Source organism: Neofelis nebulosa, chromosome 8, assembly GCF_028018385.1.
Source record: "Neofelis nebulosa isolate mNeoNeb1 chromosome 8, mNeoNeb1.pri, whole genome shotgun sequence".
Taxonomy (NCBI): domain Eukaryota; kingdom Metazoa; phylum Chordata; class Mammalia; order Carnivora; family Felidae; genus Neofelis; species Neofelis nebulosa.
The window spans coordinates 3,128,798-3,147,115 of NC_080789.1; the positions used below are offsets into that span (position 1 = coordinate 3,128,798).

General features: G+C 55.9%; 1 protein-coding gene across 8 annotated transcripts in view; it reads right to left on the bottom strand.

The window, feature by feature from the left end:
• TBC1D22A (TBC1 domain family member 22A) overlaps nt 1-18,318 on the bottom strand; it is a 326,013-nt gene that overhangs the window by 218,014 nt on the left and 89,681 nt on the right. For all 8 annotated transcript variants that reach the window (XM_058740974.1, XM_058740978.1, XM_058740973.1 and 5 more), the window contains 2 exons: nt 8,932-9,060; nt 5,966-6,028 (listed from right to left, as the gene is read on the bottom strand). In XM_058740974.1, coding sequence (XP_058596957.1) covers nt 5,966-6,028; nt 8,932-9,060 — 192 coding nt within the window. The remainder of the gene's footprint in view (nt 1-5,965; nt 6,029-8,931; nt 9,061-18,318) is intronic.

The following is an 18,318-nucleotide window of genomic DNA, read 5'->3' on the forward strand; positions in this document are numbered from 1 at the left end:
GTCTCTCTCTCAAATGCGGGGGGAAGAAAAAAAACACCAAATGCTGCCATATAAAGGGCAACCACACATATACTTAGAATAATCCCATTAAAAAATAAAAACCATAAAGGGCAAAAACATGCATACGCATATAAACACATGATAAAACCATACAGAGAGGCAGGAAGACAGTCACTCGCTGGGAGACGGGAGACATGTGGGAGGGACACAGAGGGGACCTCACAGATGCTAGCTCCTGCTCTTTCTTCAGCTAACGGTGGGCACCTATACGTTAATGTTTCATTATTTCCTTAAATGTGAACATAAATGTTACAGAAATCCCTCTGCGCTGGTAGATTTTACCACAAAAACAAAGAGACAGGAGAAGAAAGATCTACGGACCCAATTCCCGAAACACGTCCGAGGAGACTTCGGTGGACTGATTACAAAACACCCAAGTACTTCCTGGGCTCTCGCAAACCGCATTCCCACCGCTGGCAGGCAGAGGCCCAGTGAGCAGCCCGAACGAAGAGACGAGGGGTGAGAGGCCGTGGACAGGTGGGACACCGACCACCACCCACGCGCATCCAGGCCGTGAGGACCCCCCGGTGTCACCTCGCACGTGGAAGGACCTGCAGAACGGCTACACGTGACGAGCGTGTGCTCTACTGTGTCACTCGCTCATCCGCTGCCCCGGCGCCAGGCTGCGGGGACCGGGGGACACAAGGGCCCCGGGTCCTGCCCTCACAGCCTGCGCGGTCCTAGCAGACACAGGCCTCAGCCGTGGCCAGAATCCCAGCAGACGGTTCACAGATGCACTGACTCTCACCAGCAGATGCCTGCCGGGCAGCAGGGATGGAGACCACGGGCGTGAAGGCCGCCGCCCCTCCGAGGGTGGTCTAACGGGACAGGGACTCTGAAAGGGCAGTTGCCACAACCCCGCCCGGGGGCTGGAGTGGGAGACACAAGGGCGCTCCTGGGTCACCGGGACAGGAGCAGGTGAGGCTGGCCTGCTCAGCTGGGGGGGGGGGTGGGGGGTGGGGGGGGTGGGGGGGTGTCAGGGGGCCGGCCAAGCACAGCGGGCTGCTGAGGAGTGGTCCTCCAGATGCGAGCGTCAGAAACCCACTTCGATGTGGCCCCAGAGCCAACTCCGGGGCCTCCAGAGGCGGTCTTCCTCCCGGCCACCACCGGCCCTGCTGTGGGCGGGCCCACGCGGCTCCAGACACAATGAGTCTACGCCAAGCGCACGGTCGCAGTAAGAGTCCACTCTGAACGACTGCTTCTATTTGCCGCCTAGAAAATGCCCATCCTTCAGGGCCACGGAAAGCTCGTCACGCTAATTCTAAGAATTGCACGTAAATAATGTGGTTTTAAAAGCCTGCATGTTTCATTATCCTCCGTGTCTGTTTAAATGTAACGAGACATCGCTTCTCCGTGGCTAACTGGAAAAAGCATCTTATTTCCCTAATTTGTGACATTGCTCTAAGAAGCAGATAACCAGAGGGCAGATAATATAATAACCACGAAGGAAAAGTCACTTGGTAGACGATAAACTTATCAGTAGAAAAGGCCCAATAGGGATATTTGAATATCATTCCCCTAATAAACTCACTGCACCCTCCATGGTAGCCACGGGCCCACAGGTCAGAACTCGTGTGTTTTCATGTAACAGACTGAGTGAGCTCAACACCGGACAGGAGACCAAAAAAACAAGCAGCCAAAAACTTACGAATTTTACTTTCAAACAATGACATCGGATAAAAACAGTAATTACCAATTTCGACAAAATCTTCTGACTCCCATGAGGTTCCAGGAGATGCTCTGGGCACCGTCACCGCGAGGGCCCCAGCCCTGCTCTCCGGGAGCCGACAAACAGGGTGAGCGAGTGGCGTCACGAACAAGCAGTCAGGCCGCACACACCAGGCGTGAATGGGGTACGAGAGCGTTGCGGGCATATGGCGCGTCTGATGAGGCAACCTCCCAGGTAAGGTCTGAAGGCCCAGAGGGACCCAGACCCTCAGGGGTCACGGGCGAGGGAGAGATGGGGATGCGGCCAGCTGTTCGGAGCAGCTGGCTCTGCGGCACGTGCAGCTCTCGCACCAGAGCTCGGCCGAAACAGACACCGCGGAGGTCTGCTGTCCCCTGGGGCCCGCTCCACCGTGGGGACGGGCGGGGGGCGGTGACCCCCCGACCGAGGCTGCGCCTCTGCCCTCTGGCCGAGAACCGCCGGGTGACGGCCATCCAGCCCGACTCCATCCGCTCTGCTCACTTCCAGGCCTCCCTCTCGGCAGGTAGGGGAGCCTGAGGCCCCTGAATCTAGCTGAGCTCCCATAAAACAAGGATTTCCGGGCCGAGCTAGCCCAGAGAACAGGCAGGCTGAAGATTCTAAAAGCAGTTCAACGGCGAGCAACAGACGGAACGGACCCTCCGTCAAAGACCCGCGTGTGGCAAACCAGCACAAGTAACAACGCACACCAGTCACCAGGGAAAGGCAAGTTATAAGCCCGCAAGGTACCATCACACACCCGCCAGGAAACGGCTGACGTTAAAAAGCCTGCCGGTACCGAGTACCGCTAAGGATACAGCACAAGCCCTCCCACGCACCGCTGCTGGGCACGCCGACCGGCACAGCCACCTTGGAGAATCGTTTGGCGGTCTCTAATGAAGTAGACACACACCCACTCACACCACACAAGCACCCTGCTCCTAGGTCCTTGCCGCAGAGGGGCGAGCAGGGGCCTTCACCAGATCTCCACACAAAGGTTTGTAGCACATTTTTTTTTTGTGAAGACCCACACTTGGAAAGAGCCCAGGTGTCCATCAACCGACAAACGGGTCACCATGCCAGGACACGTCCAACAACAGCGTCCTACCCAGCAGCAGTGCGACAACGTGGACACGCGTCTAAGCACTAAGAGAAGGCACTCACGAAAGTCTGGAATTTGTGGGATTCCGTTTGCGTGCAATTCTTAAAAGGCAAAGCTCCAGAGACACGGAAAGCAGATCAGGACTTACACGGGCAGGGGTGGGGACAGGAGGCTGACAGCAAAGGAAGCGAGCCCACTTTTCAGGGTGATGGAAGTGTTCTATCGTGATTCAAGTGGCTGTCATAGTCCCAAGCACAGGTGTCAAAACCAATCTAAATGCACACTTACAATGGGTACATTTTACTGTCCGGCCACCAGACCTCAAGAAAGCCCACAGGAGGAAGCGGACAGTTGTGGGGGAGGGGGGCGGGTGGCGAACCGAGCGGACTGCGCATCCCCTACTGAAGGGACAGGAAAGTGTGGGTAGATGGGGGATGTGCCGAAACCCTTCTTCTGGGCGGTCAGAAGGCCCAGACGTCAGCGAGGCACACGAACCAGCTAAAATCCGAGTCACGCTGTCCCGGTTCCAGACGGTCAAGTACAGCCACGTGACTAAGTTCCGGCCCGCGGGACAGAAGCACAGGTAGGTACTGGGAGCACCTTCTAGGGAAGAGCGGTAAGGGGACGGGCGCGCCCTCCTCACTCCTGCACGTGGAAGGGAAACGCGGTGCGGAGAAGCTACAGCGGCAGCCGGGGCCACAGGGGGTGACGCCGAGCACAGCGGCAAAGCCGCCTCACCGCCAGGAGGAGCCCATGCGGGAGACAGGAACGCACCCCCCGTCCCGCCAGGCCGCCTGCTGTCTGCGGCAGACCCCTCTGAGCCGAGCCGCCACGACCCTGCCAGCTCTCCTCTACGAGCGACGTGTCAAGTGGTAGGAAAAATATAAAAATGACGGTAAACCGAAGATCTGTGGCAGACTCTATTTTCCATTAAAAAAAATAAGTAAAAAAGAGGTCATGATATGTTCTCCCTCGTTTTGCAGATACGGTTAAGCACAACCATTGAGAAGGACCATCAAAAGCAACCACCTCAAGACGCCTGCTTCTGTGGGAAACTAATTCTCTCCTTTTGTGTGCTATAATCCACAGGCACTTCTGCTTTCATAATCCAGGATTTTGTTCAACAAACTTACTAAGCATATAAGAGACAGGAGAGTTTAAAAGTGTGTTTGCCGGAGCACTCGAGACGCAAACAAGTGTTTCAAACCGTAAGTAAAAAACATTCCACTTTAAAGAGATACCATTTACAAGAGTAACAAAAAAATGTGATAACTAAGAATAAATCTAATAAAACACATACAAGACCTTTCCCGGGACAAATTTTACAAGTACACTGAAAGGCGTCACAAATGGCCTAAAAATGGAGACGGTGCATATTCATGACAACAAAGAGGATTCCATAAAGACGTCGATTCCCCCCATCTGATCTACAGATTCCACGCAAGCCCAGCCACGAATCAGACAGACAGTAAAGACAAAAACGGAACAAGCAAGTCCCGGGAGTCTGACTGTGAGAGTCGGGTGGGAGCGCACAGGCCAGGGGCCTGGAGAGGACCATGGGCACCAGGGCCCCGGCAGCCGTGGGACTCGGTACGAGGCTGAACTCGCCGGCAGGTGGGTGTCAAGGGAAGACCCCTTGAATTCTAGGACAAGACAGAGAACAAAGACGCACGTATGCAGGCATAAGGAGGACGCACACCAGAAGGGACGCTGCAAACACGGGGAGACAAGCTGGAGGCCACACTTGAGGCCGGGCCTGACAGGTCACTTCAGGGGAGAGCTCACTGGAGGGCGACCTCACCTTGTAAGCAGCCGGTGAGTACAAACGAATGGAAAACGGGAGTGTGAAGGACAAATGAGCAAAGCTTCAGATGAACCTATGGGAGCGGACTGACCACACAAGGTACGTGTAGATTTCTCAAGAAAGGCACAGCAGTGCCAACCAGAAATGAAGGGGCCGAGAAGTTCGGCCGCACTGAAACGAAGAACTTCCGGTCGTCAACGCCACCCAGAAGGAAGTGAGAAGCAGCCACAGGATGGGAGAGGACGCATGTGACGTGCAAGCTGACAAAGATTTAGAATCCCTAACACATTAGGATCGGCAGCCAATAAAAAACTAGATCAACCGCCCACAAGAAAAATGGGCAAAAGACAGAGGGCAGCACCCCCCCGAAAAGGGACCACGGAAACATTAACACAGGAAGAGATCACAGCCACCAGTAAGGAGAGACATGGAGATGACGACCAGGAGGAGAAGGCCCGCTGGGGGGACAGGAATGAGGAGGACGAGGGGCATGGTCACAAGGCGTGGACGAGAGTGAGGGGGACATGGAACGTGGACGTGGGGCGTGGACGAGGAGTGTGGACGAGAGTTAGAACAACAAGGAGCATGGACGCTGACCGTGGATGCAGGGCGTGGACGAAGAGCATGGACACGGAGTGCGGGACTCGAACACCCCACAGGCGAGCGTCTGAGGAGGGCAGCTCCCCCGGGAGCACACTGACACCAGGCCTGACAGGCTCCCGGGCTCACCCCCACCCCTACCCCAGCACAACCGTCCTACTTCTCCTCAACGCCCCAGAGAAGGGCCTGATCACAACACGTCAGACGAGCCAGACATCCGGCGACAGGAAAAAGCCACAGAAAGTGTGCAATATTTGACTGATGGACGATCGCCCAAGAGGACACACAGATGAGCTGAATGTTAGCAAATGATGTGGAAGAAAAACACGAGCTGCAGAGAGAAGGCCATGGGACACGTGCTGAGGTCACGGGATCACAAAGTCAGGGGGCCGCTCACGTCGCGGGGGCCCTTCAAGAGCAGGGTAGGCACCGTGGGCGGCTCCAAGGCCACGGGTCCAACGTGAGTGGGGCTCTCCCCGCAGGTGGGGAAGGACACGTGCGCGCACTCCACGCACGCCTACCCGTGTCTTCCGTATGCATCAACGCCACACACAAAACAGCCACTCCTGTCCGTGATTACGTTCTCGAGGGCCACCCCACACGTGCTGTGGGTAAAGCACCCCAACCGCACAAACCACGTCGCTAGTTCCGTGGGCACCCACCACCCCGACCCAGGGAGACACCGTCCACAGGAACTTGCGATCCTGACTCTTACCTCCGTCACTTTGGGCTGAAGTATCAGCGCCTCCGGACTCATGCGAGGGATGTCTATGTGGATCTGCGGATGCAGGGAGAGAGGTGTTATTTCCAAAGGTGACAAATGTCGGCGTAAGAGCAGTGCTCAACGGCGATGAACTGACCCGGGACTCGAACCCGCTCCCGCCTTGAAAGTACCGACTCCTTCTGTGGCCGAGTGCTCGAGGGGGCAGGTTCTAGCCGCACGGGCCCAGCACGAGGGCTTGCCGACACTTCCCGCACAAACACGTGCTGCCCGATCAGGAAGAGAGCGGGCCCTCGGCTATTTAGTAACAGAATCCATAGCAATTAGCAAACATTGATTCCCGGCCTCGGACACGGGAGCAATTCAGGTACATCAATAGCGGACGAGTTTTCGGCCGTGACAGCTTCTTCTTGGCGCCCAGGCCACGTTTTTCTCCACTTCACAGAGTCCGTGGGGACCCGGGGCACTTTTCAAAGGAAGCACTTAAAAACCTCTGCCAGCATCGGCCGATCCCTGCTTGCGCGCCGCCTGACCCGAGAGCCCTAACGAAGCCCCCGACACGGCAAACGACGACACCCGCAGGTCCAAGCAGCAGCGAGTAAGAACGTTCGGGGCTTGAGCTGGTGCCACGGGCCGGCTCCCAACGTCCCACGGGCACGTCCGCCCCTGGCCAACACCGTCACCGTCCCCAGTCACCCAGGAGAAGGCCACAGAGGCTGAAGGAAGACGTGCACATCGTAATGCCGAGAAGGAGCCGATGTTCAGGTTCGTTCCCGTCAGTATGTGCCCACAAGGACTCCACTATCCACGGGAACAGTCAGCATCCTCGCTCTGCCTCACAGGCACGACAGTCTGGGCACCATGACTGAGGCCCGGGGCCCAGCATCCTTGTCTAGAAGGTGCCTGCCGCATCCCCCAGAGGCTTCCCTGGTGAAGACCACCCGAGGTGGAGGCCATCAACCGCGCCGATGCGAGGCGTGGCGGCTGCTTCCCCACTGACGGGTCCCTGCCTGGAGCCCTTCCCTCGGCGAGAACCCGGGCGCCAGCAGCCCATCGGCAGCACCCGCCCGGGGAGAGGACCAGGAGGGACCCGGGGGCCAGCGGACTCGGTGTTCGGGGCGGCACTGAAGGACAGTGGGCAGGAAAGCGAGAGAGGGCAGGAGCCGGCCCGGAGGAAACCATCAGCCCCACGCCCCCTGAGCAACGCGGGGAGGAATGGAAGAAGCGTGGGCCTACGGGCGGCAGTGCCAAGAGGGAGGGGTGCAGTCCAGACCGGGGGCCAGACGACCCTAGTCCGACTGCGTCCCCTGCCCCAGGGTGCCCTCAAGGGCCACCCTCAGAACACGGCTCCCGTGCCATCACACTCCGGTGGGCGGGCCAGTGGGCACCATACCTACACCTGCCGTCCGTGCCAACGGGAAGGGGCTGGACACGCAAGGCGGGCCTGCTTGGCGGCAAAGCGAGCCGACATCACTGCCGCGGATTACGGTTTTCTCCGCGATGTTATCGCAAAAACATCTGGGGAATTCACAACAACACGGAAGCTTTTTATTACCTATCATCGTAACTGAATAAAGACACATGCGACCTGTATTTAATTAACTCTCCCTCAAGAAATTCGTAACAGAATACAGTCTGGTAAATCTCACAGATAGATGCTAGGTGTCATCCTTTGGAAGTCTTTTCCTCGAATAAAAATGTATCAAAAACACATCCAAAACAATACCAAGTGGAACCATTCCCTAGAATTAGTGAAGTGGAAAGAGAATGCAGGCAAGCTACTATTGCCCCAACCAAATCCAAGTGCAATCTATCTTAAATCCGTTTCTCAGGGTGCCAGGCAAGCAGCGCCTTGCGCCCTGGAGCACCAAGGAGCCAGAGGCAAGGGCCCCGCCCCAGAAGGGCCTCTCCCGGGTCCTTGCTCTCTCGCATGGCGCTCGCCCCCCCAAGCTCGACCGTTTCCCCTCCATGAGGAAGATCTTCTCAGAATCCATTTCCCTTAAAGAACTGTTGGTCGCCAATCAGAGGGAAGGCCTGTCTTGGGACCTGTGTAACAGATCTACACCAAAGTGACGAAGAGATGTGGAGAGCCCATATCTGAGGCAGAAAGATTCGGCAAGGCTCCTTCACCCGGAAGGAGGGTTTCCAAAAGGAAATATTCAGTACGAACGTGTCTCGGGAAAGTCAGAAGCTGACTGAAGAGACAGGAAACAGAGCTATCAGTTAAGAACCACCTTTTTGTTTAAACACAGCGCAAAAATGAACGAACGAATGAATGAACGCAGCACAAACCATTCTGCATTTCACACATTACAAAGACAGTAAGAATGACAAAGTCCTCAATGAGCTTTTCTAACAGCAAATTCTGAATGCACTCTGAACTATAAATCAAATGTAAGGCTTCTTCCCCTCATACACACTGTCAACTGTTCAAGAAGCCATAATTACACCATTTTGTGTTCAACGAGGGAGCAGAAATGATACCCTGGCTACACGTTTTGCTGGAGATGAACTGCACCCCCCCAGTCCAGCTGCCCAGTCAGCTCTCGTCTACCCACACCCCACCCCTCCGTGCCCCAGAGAGTCAGGGCCCACAAAGCCCACGGAGACTCTCCTCCTCTGATCGGTCCAGCGACATGCCTGTCCGGGTCCTACGGGCCCAAGAGCAGCTCTCTGACACAAGAAAGGCCGGGTGGCTCCCGAGGCACGTGTCAGGGCACCAGCAGGGGACCTCGGGCATCCGCTCTGCAACTCCAATTAAAAACATCCTCGTCACTTTTATAGAAGGAACCGGACATGAGCAAAGCACTACCAGCAGGAGCACACCGTCACTTGTTCATTCGTCAGCAAACACAAATCCGTGGCCCGGTTAGGAACGCACCAGAGCAAACAGCCCCTCCCGCAAACCATCACCAGGCCAGGGCCCCTCACGGGACGTGGAGCGAGGGACAGGCGCCCACCTGCCTGTAGGTGTCCTGGTGAGCGTCATCGTGCCGGGAGTCGTAATAGTGCTCGATGAACGCAAAGTATTCTTTCTGCTTTCTCTGGAGCGTGGCTGGTCTTCGCTCCACGTTGGCAGGAAGGTAACCCTGGGTGAGAGAAAGAACAAGAACAAAAAGTAGGTACGGTTAATGCCGACTCACAAAGTGTGAAATCCAAAGGGTCTTAACTGGGTGTGGCGCTCCCAAACCGGGGGGGGGGGGACGAGAACAGTAAGCGGAAACGGACACGAAACACATCAGGGAGGCGGCCTCTGAGGCACCGGACGGGCGGCTCGGGCTCAGACGCTCACAGCCTCCACCGCGCCCGCCAAACTTGACCCGTGGCCACAGGAGTGGGAGTCAGACGGGAGCCAGGCTTGAACTCCGTGCTCTTCGAGAACAGGACTGAGATGAACCTCTGGTTCTAAACGGCTCGCGTGCCTCAGAGAACTCGGAAGTCTGCACGGTCTTCTGACCAGAGTACATGCGGGTGCTCGTGTGTGCTCATGCATACACACAACGTACACACAGGCATGTGCATGTGTGGGCGCACACACACACACACACACACACACACACGTACGCACAATCCGGAGAGATCGTCGCTCATGCAGATTTCCTCCTCTCTCCAAAGACTCGTGGGCGACTGGCAGCCGCAATCCCAGGACATAAAGTGAACTCAAACCCAGAAGGACCAGGCGGCTCAGGGTGGTCACGAAGAGCCCAGTCTCCAGGGCCAGACTGTCGGTGTTGTACGTGCTTTTTATTTCGCTGCTTCTGCTTTCTTTAGCTTTTAGTTTATTTTTTTGTTTTGAGAGGGAGAGAGAGAGGGAGCCCAAGCAGGGGAGGGGCAGAGACGGAGGGAGAGGGCTTGGGAGAGAACCCCAAGCAGGCTCCAGACCGTCAGCGCACAGCCCGACGCAGGGCTTGAACCCACGAACCATAAGATCAGGACCTGAGCCGAAATCAAGAGTCTGACACTTAACCGACAGCCACCCAGGCGCCCCTCTTTGCTTCTGCTTTTTAAATCAACATTACTGACATGTCACACGTAAGATGAAATGTGCCTCTTTCAAGTAAACCCTTCCCATGACATCTGACAAGGGTACACAGCTGCGTCACTACGGCCCCCGTGAAGACGTGGAGAATCTCTATCTCCCCAAAACCTTCCCCTGTGCTCATCCCCCTCTCAACCAGGAGAGCCCAGGGAGCCGCACAACTCCTCGCGGACCGCCCCGGCCTGGCCTAGAACGTCACGCAAATGGAATCATTCGGGGACCCGCGCTTTGTGTCCGCTCGGCCTGGCGTCTTTGCGATTTTTCCAAACCGACGAGGGGACCGGCACCCATCCCTCGGCTCACTTCTCCACCGCACGGAGACCCCGCGGACTGCCGGCCACGCACTTCCTGCCGAGCGTCCGGGGTGTTTCTAGTTCGGGGCTACTATGAATACAGCTTGTTGCTACTATTCTCGTACAATGGCTACAAGCTTTCCTCTCTCGTGGTTAAACACCTAGGAGTGGAGCCTTGGCTCCCTGAGCATGTACACGTTTCGTTTCCTAACAAACTGCCAGACCTTTCACAAGAGATGATGTGGTTTCACACTCCAGCTAACAGAGGATAAGAATTTCAAATGCTCCACACCCTCCCTGATAGTATTGCCCGTCTTTTCTTTTTTAATTTTTTAATAGTTATTCATCTTTGAGAGAGACAAGAGACAGAACGCAAGTGGGGGAGAGGCAGAGAGAGAGGGAGACACAGAATCCGAAGCAGGCTCCGGGCTCCGAGCCGTCAGCACAGAGCCCGACGCGGGGCTCGAACCCACGAACCGCGAGATCATGACCTGAGCCGACATCGGACGCTTAACCGACTGAGCCACCCAGGTGCCTCTCTTTTTTTAATTTTTTTAATGTTTATTTATTTTTGAGAGACAGAGAGAAACAGAGCACAAGCAGGAGAGGGGCAGAGAGAGAGGGAGACACAGAATCCAAAGCAGGTTCCAGGCTCTGTGCTGTCAGCAGAGCCGGATGTGGGGCTTGAACCCATGAACCGCAAGATCATGACCCAAGCCAAAGTCAGATGCTTAACTGACTGAGCCACCCAGGCACCCTGTACTGTCCATCTTTAAATATTAGCATTCTGGGGGTGCCTGGCTGGCTCAGTCAGAGCATGTGACTCTTGATCTCAGGGCTGCGAGTTCAAGCTTCATGCTCAGTATAGAGATTACTTTAAAAAAAAAAAATAAAATCGGGGTGCCTGGGTGGCTCAGTCGGTTAAGCATCCGACTTCAGCTCAGGTCATGATCTCACGGTTGGTGGGTTCGAGCCCCACGTCGGGCTCTGTGCTGACAGCTCGGAGCCTGGAGCCTGCTTCGGATTCTGTGTCTCCCTCTCTCTCTGCCCCTCCCCCGTTCATGCTCTGTCTCTCTCTGTCTCAAAATAAATAAACATTAAAATAAATAAATGAAATCTTAAAAAGATAAATATCAGCCATTCTACTGAGTGGCTTTAATCGCACATCCCCGATGATTAACAATGTTCAACATCTTCCCACGTACCCAGCCGCCACTGCTTCTCTTCTCTGGTGAAGTGTCTGTTCAAATCTTTTGCCCATTTCTTAAACCAGGTTATCTTCCTAGTGAGTCTTATGGTTCTGTCTTCTAGAAGCAAATACACATTAAGATTATATTCTCCTAATCTGGGCCCTGCCTCCTTGTCTCAAACAGCCTAAGTTTTAAATTTCCATGAAATCCAACTTACAAAGTGTTTCTTTTATATTGAGTGCTTCTTCTGTCCTACAGAGGAAAGATGTCCTCCTGGTCTCTTCCCTGGATGTTCTGAAGCTTTACCTGGCTACCTCCTGCTCATCCCTCCAGCGTCTCTTCGACGGTACTCCTTCAGGACGCCTGACCCAACCCCCGAGGCCAGGCTGGTCCCTCAGGGCTCCAGCTGCTCCTGGCACGAGACCCCCACAGAGCCAGCCCCTCACCACGCCAGCCACATGGCAGCCAAATTTTCATTAAGTGAATTCATGTATGAGCAAGTGAACAAATAAATCCCACGTGGTATTTTCCGCCTTTAAGATGCTCCCACATCTGCAGCAGACCTGTGTTTGCTGCTGAACATCTATACCTCCCTTGTTTCCACAGAGCCCTAAAGATCCTCCAGGAACCACACATCCCTGTTCTCAACCCCTTCCTTCAGGAGTGTCCCTGATGGGCCACCCCACTGGCCACAGGGGCTGACAGGCTCAGAGGCAGAGAGGGGACCCAATGCAGGCACAGAAGGCAAGCCCCACGGCTTTTCTTTGCTTCTTCCTGTGAATCGGGGAGGATGTGCAGAGACTGGAGCTGTGGCAGCTGCCCTGTGGCCATGCGGGAGAACCACAGGCTGTGGGTCCGTCACAAAGAGCTGACCTGCAGAGCTGAGCTCGGAGAGTCACCGGCCTTGATGAGGTCGGCCTGAATCCAACCACGTCTTCTCAGTTGTGCGAGCACATCCGTCCCCTTTGCTTCCCCGAGGCATTTCTAGGAGCATCGATTCTCAATGACACTCCTGCATACGTTTGCTTTCACACACCGGGGTCACACCGTTAAGCCTCTTGTCCATAAACACATACTGGAATATAACATGCGAGCACACACCATCCAAACGGTGGGAGGAATTATCATAACCACACATGGCTCGAGGCCCCTGGGAGCCTCCTAACCACTGTCCTTCACCTCCTCCCCGGAGCTAATAAGTCCCTAACTTCTAACACCGGGTAAATGTTGCCTATTTCTGAACCTTCTACAAATGGAATCATTTTTTCTGTCTGGCCGCTCAAACTCGACATTACATTTGAAAAGCTCACTCATGTTTGGAACATGTTAAGAACAGCTTTCACTGTTGTGCGTTCCCGCGTACAAATCCCATGCTACCGCAGCAGACGTGTGGACTGCTCCCACTCTGTGTTCTCAACATTCTCGTTCCTGCCCTTCACGGCCCATGACGTGCATTCTGTTAGATATTTACCGAGGAGCCGAACCACTGGCCATGCCCACCTTTCATAAGTTCTGCTGCGGAATTTTCCGAAGTGATTACACTCCCACTGGAGGTACCGTGGCAAGTTCTACGTCCTTGCCAGCACTCGGTGTTGACAAACTTTTTCTTTTTAACCATCCCGATGGGCCTGCAGTGGTCTCTGTCACAAGGCAGCTTTGGGGCACCTGGGTGGCTCGGTCAGTTAATCGTCCAGCTCTTACCTTCGGCCGAGTTCGTGACCTAGAGGTTCATGGGTTCAAGCCCCAAGTCGGGCTCTGTGCTAAGCGGAGCCTGGTCGGGACTGTCTCCCTCTCTCTCTGCCCCTCTGATACTCATGCACAAGCGCGCTCACTCTCTCTCTCAAAATAAATCAACTTTAAAAGGACAAAAAGAAGGTAGCTTCGCTCTGCATTTCCCAGAAGACTGGCGGAGGTGTTCTGCGTCCACACCCGGGAAACGCGTGGACGAGCATAGCCCGGTTTCCTATTGGGTCGTATTCGTCTGCAGGCACGTCACACTCCACGGGGGAGTCCTCCGTAAGTCTCTACTCCTCCTCCCCGTGCTTTGCCTTTTCTTCCCGCTAATGATGTCTTTTGATGAACACAAGTTCCTAGCTTTAATGTGGCCCCATTCATTAATCTTTTATGATTAGTCCTTCTCGTGCCCTTTGTAAGAGAATGTCCTTCATCCAACCTGCCATGCGGACACGTCACACTTTGAAATCACGACCGTGTCCCCAACGTCGTTAAGTAGTGGCCTCCGGCGGGGCCGGCACAGGACAGCACGCTGGGAACCGCCGTCCTCGGGTCCGAACCACGCGGGGCTGCTGGTGTTCTCCATCGGCAGAGCTGAGCGGTCACCAGGCGCTGAAATCTGTCCTGCAATACCGCCACCCAGCCTCTTCCGGAAAGTCTGCCAACCCGAAGGCCTTCCGCCATACGTACCTGTGTTTGCACCTGCTTGTGCTCAACCTTGCTCGTTCTGAACAGGGTGACAATCTTTTCCCTCGTCTGGTATTCTGAGCCACGTCTGACTTCTTCCTGAGGCAAAATCCCCACAAGCAAGCTGTTCGTCCAAGGCCACACCGGGCATACTAAAGGCTCCCGATGCTTCTTCCCAAGCAACCCACCAGGGAGGGCAACAGTTTCCGGTCTGGGAGCCCAGCCCCCGCCCTTCAGCAGCACGACGGGGGGCACCTGCCTCAACTCCAACAGGTCGGGAAGGGGCAGGTTCGCCAGAGGGTCCCGCTGACAACACAGGGAACCCCGACGGTGGGAGCTGCTACCGCTGAGCTTCGGTGGCTATGCTCCCGCGTGCGTGCCTCTACTTTCTGGCCGGACGAGAGATGCTCCTGTTCTAAAGGCAGATGGGTTCACACACTCAGAACGGCGACGGCAACGATAACCCAGGCGCACACAGGAGTGCCAGGCGTGCCCGGAGCACCCCTGCCGCAGGTCCTGCGTGAGAAACCGCCCGCCCCGGGCGCCTCCACAGTCAGACCTCTTCTGCCGGCACCATGCGGCACGGGGCGCTCTCCCTGTCGGGGACCCAGCCCTGTCCCTGCCAGGGGGCCTCCCACCCCAGGGGGAATGGCCAGACCCGAGGAAGGGCACTGCTTCGTCATGTCAGAGACCATCCTCCTGGCAAGCACCAGGAGTGACCGCACCCATCTGACCTCACTGTGACTTCAGTCCCCGTGGCCATCACCTGGCAGGAAGAACAATTCCTATCCCCAGGAAGCCACGGCCACAGCTGAGTAAGAAAAAGCCCAACTGCTCACCAGGCGCGGAGCTGCCCGGAGCACTGCCTTGAATCCTGCCTGGTGGGTGGGCTGGCGGTGTTGTCACTGACGGAAGAGTAAAGGCTCCAGAATGGTCACCGTGGCCGAGTTACAGGGCCTGAGCACGGACTGCAGCCAAAGCCAGGCCCGAGAGGCCCTTACCTGATGCTGCCCTTCTCGGGGGATCCGGGCTCACTTCGCACAAACTCGGGAACAGGTCCCCACCCCGTGGGGTCATCTACACACGTACACACACACACACACACACACACACACACACACACACCTGGGCTCTGCCTGTGTCCCGGACCCTCGGACCCTGGGCTCAGCTCCGGGAAGCAGAGATGCCGAACGCAGCCCTGCACTCGTGCCCGCCCCAGGAACCCACGGGAAGGCAAGTTCAACCTTCCCACCAGCACACCCGGGAATCGCGCCCCTGCACAGAGGCGGACGCCCTCCCTGCGCTGCCGTCAGCCCCTGTGGCCTCTCTCTGCACCCTGTTCCCTGGGCCCGAGACCCTCCCCCCTCCACACCAGGGCTCAGGAGGGGCTGGGCAGCTGAGACAGAGGCCTCAGACGTGGAGCAGCCCCTGACCTGGGGAAGCAAGGCTGGCCTCTCACCTCCTCCAGTCTACTCTCCAGGCCCTGAGTCCCCAAAAACTCTCCCCCTAGCACCTCCCCTGCCGAAGCCGTATCCACCGGACCAAAGACACGTGGCTGCAGCTGCCTCAATTTGTCGCTGGAGCTCAGCTCCCTCCAGCGGCTGTCTGGTCAGCGCTGCAACCAGTACACTACGGCGGGTAACCTCTCTTCAGACAGCGATTCCCCCAGAGACCTGCCCTGCCCCGTCTGAGTCAGCACTCTGACCTCGGCCTCCCTCCCCGGGCTCCAGGTATTTCCAGACTCAGCTTCTCAGAGACGCTCAGACACAGAGATGTCGCTTACTCTGTCTCTCGAGCTCCCGCAGGGGGTTCTTGACCCGTGCTCACAGAGACTCCGGCCCCCCACGCCCAGAACACTGAGGGGCGCACCACAGGTTCCCCGTGCAGGCTCGCTGAGCGAATGAATGATGTCACCACTCCCCAGGGACGGCCACGGCCCTGGGCGCCCAGGGAGGAGGATTGTCTGAGAGACCTCATGAAAAACAGTATCGGCCAGTACACAGTTCTGGGTTCGGTCTGGGTGGGTCTGGGGTTGGCACTGGTGGTGGAGAAGACAACAGTGTGGAGGGACAGAGCAAACGCCCTGAGAATGGTCACATGACTGCACAGGGCACACGGGGGGCACTGTATCCAGGCTGCCTCCGCCCCTGGCGGGTGAGGAGCGTGGGCAGGTGCGTGGTGGCCGGGCGGCAGGCCCTGTGTGCCAGGCCAGGGCAGCGGGGCCACAGGGGGTACAAGCCAGGGAACGGCGTGGGCAGCCCTACAGCGGTCACATGCGGTGCCACCGAAGGACTCTTCGTGGCCGTGCACGAGGACTCGAGCATTCTCCCAACCCCCAGATTCTAACTTCACTACTGGAAGAGAAATTCTAAAAGGCAAGCGTGTCATGATGGGAGCACGGGCAATAAAAAGCCCTGCACACACTCCTGACACTCACTCCGAAAGGAAAACACACATATGCAACTTGAGGCCTCTCGATAATTAAGCCAGACTAGAAATTATGCAAACGAAATATGTTCAAGTACGCAATGAATTTTAAATGACACAACTACGGAAAACTTAATTGCCGTATTAGCATGCCATAAAAACACTAATCATAAATGTAAAACAATACACGCATATACTTATGTCGGAACCGTCCCAGTGACACAAACATCCAATCGCTCCCTCCCACCAGGTTCACGTGCAAACCGACCTCAACATACTGCAAGGAGACATGATGACACCAGCATTTCACTTCTTGGGTTCTTTGGGGTTTTTTTTAAATGTTTATTTATTTTTGAGAGACAGAGAGAAACAGAGCACAAGCAGGAGAGGGGCAGATAGAGAGGGAGATACAGAATCCGAAGCAGGCTCCGGGCTCCCAGCTGTCAGCACAGAGCCCGACGTGGGGCTCGAACCCACAAACCGGGAGATCGTGACCTGAACCCGAAGTCAGTGCTTAACCAAGGGAACCACCCAGGCACCCCTCACTTCTCGTTTTTAACCATCCTGTTCATTAGCGTAAATGTTAAATGTTTAATTAGTTTCTGTTTGATGTTTCTGAAATAGTTATTTTTTTTTAAATGAGCCAAAAAATATGATTTTTGACAGCGCTAATTTTTAAAAAGTCACAGCCGCACTTGCATGGAATTTAAATGTTAAATAGCATCCATGGTGGCTTCCTGGTATTTCTAGACCAGAGTATATGCCAGTCCCCCACAAATGACAGGAGCCAAGCTTCCCATCTTTCTTCGTTAAAGTACCATTTCCTACTCATCAGTTAAGAATCGTGCTCTTCAACAAGCCACCAGGACAAATCCTGGTTTGTAGCGACAAGTCGTGAACATCCTGGGGGAAAAAAGTCATTCGTCTCCCAGGTCTGGAAGTAGGTTCACATTCAAGTACAGTTTGGGTTGTCTTTGTTCACCAGACAAACGACAGATTCTCCTCGATCCTGGGTTCAGGGTCCCGGAAGCAAAAGGGCTGGAACAAGCCGGACCCCACCTGGGCCCCAGTCGGGCCTCCGGGACGCTCTTGGTCAAGCCCAGGCACGTCGGCCCAGGCGTGTTGCCTTCTCGGGTGCAGGTCCCAGCCGGTCCCTGTGTGCCTGTCCCACATGGCACCCACCTGTCCTAGAGCGGCCGTCTCCAACCCTGCGAGACCCAGAGACCAATGTTTCCTCACTCCCAGGTCACACTAATGTGCACCCAGAACGAAAAAGCGCAGGTCAAGAGGGCAGCCCAAAGCCACCACGTCCCAGCCACCACCACCCCACCCCCACCACCCGGCCTGGGGTAGGCTGGAACTGGTGCAAACCGGGGTATACCCCAAGGCTCTGATCCACTTTGCGGGCCCAGGAGAGTGGAATGTGAAGCCTCTGATTCAGAGAGAGACTGAAAAGTGGCCTTAACTGGGGCGACACTTCCTTGTACCCCATGGCCCGGAAGTGCCTGCTGGGTTTTCTCCCCACCATTTTCCAAGATGCTCCTGTGACCTAGCACTTGCAAAGGGTCTGCCGGCTGAGGGCAGACGCGTGGGAAACACCTGCTGAGTCAGAAGTGAGTGGTCAGCATCCTGCGCTGTGCTCCCCAAATCCCCCAGGACAGGAAACATACCGATGATGTGCGCTTGGGAGTAACTGGGAGACGAGGACAGGCCCACGAGGCAGCTCCTGGGTCAGTGCTTCGAGGCGAAGAGACGACAGCCCCCAGGATGCTGGCCTCCTTCCACCTACCCACACCCATGTCTGACTAGCACCCCTCAACCTGGATTCCCAGAGCCCATCGTCACCCCCAGAGGGACCATGTGTGGGCACGTGACGGCTGAATGACATCACCGCCTGCCTGGCCCAGCGCACGGCAAAGTCGAGGTGAGCACACGCTCCCTGAGTGACAAGCACAGTGCCATGGCAGCGACTGGCTC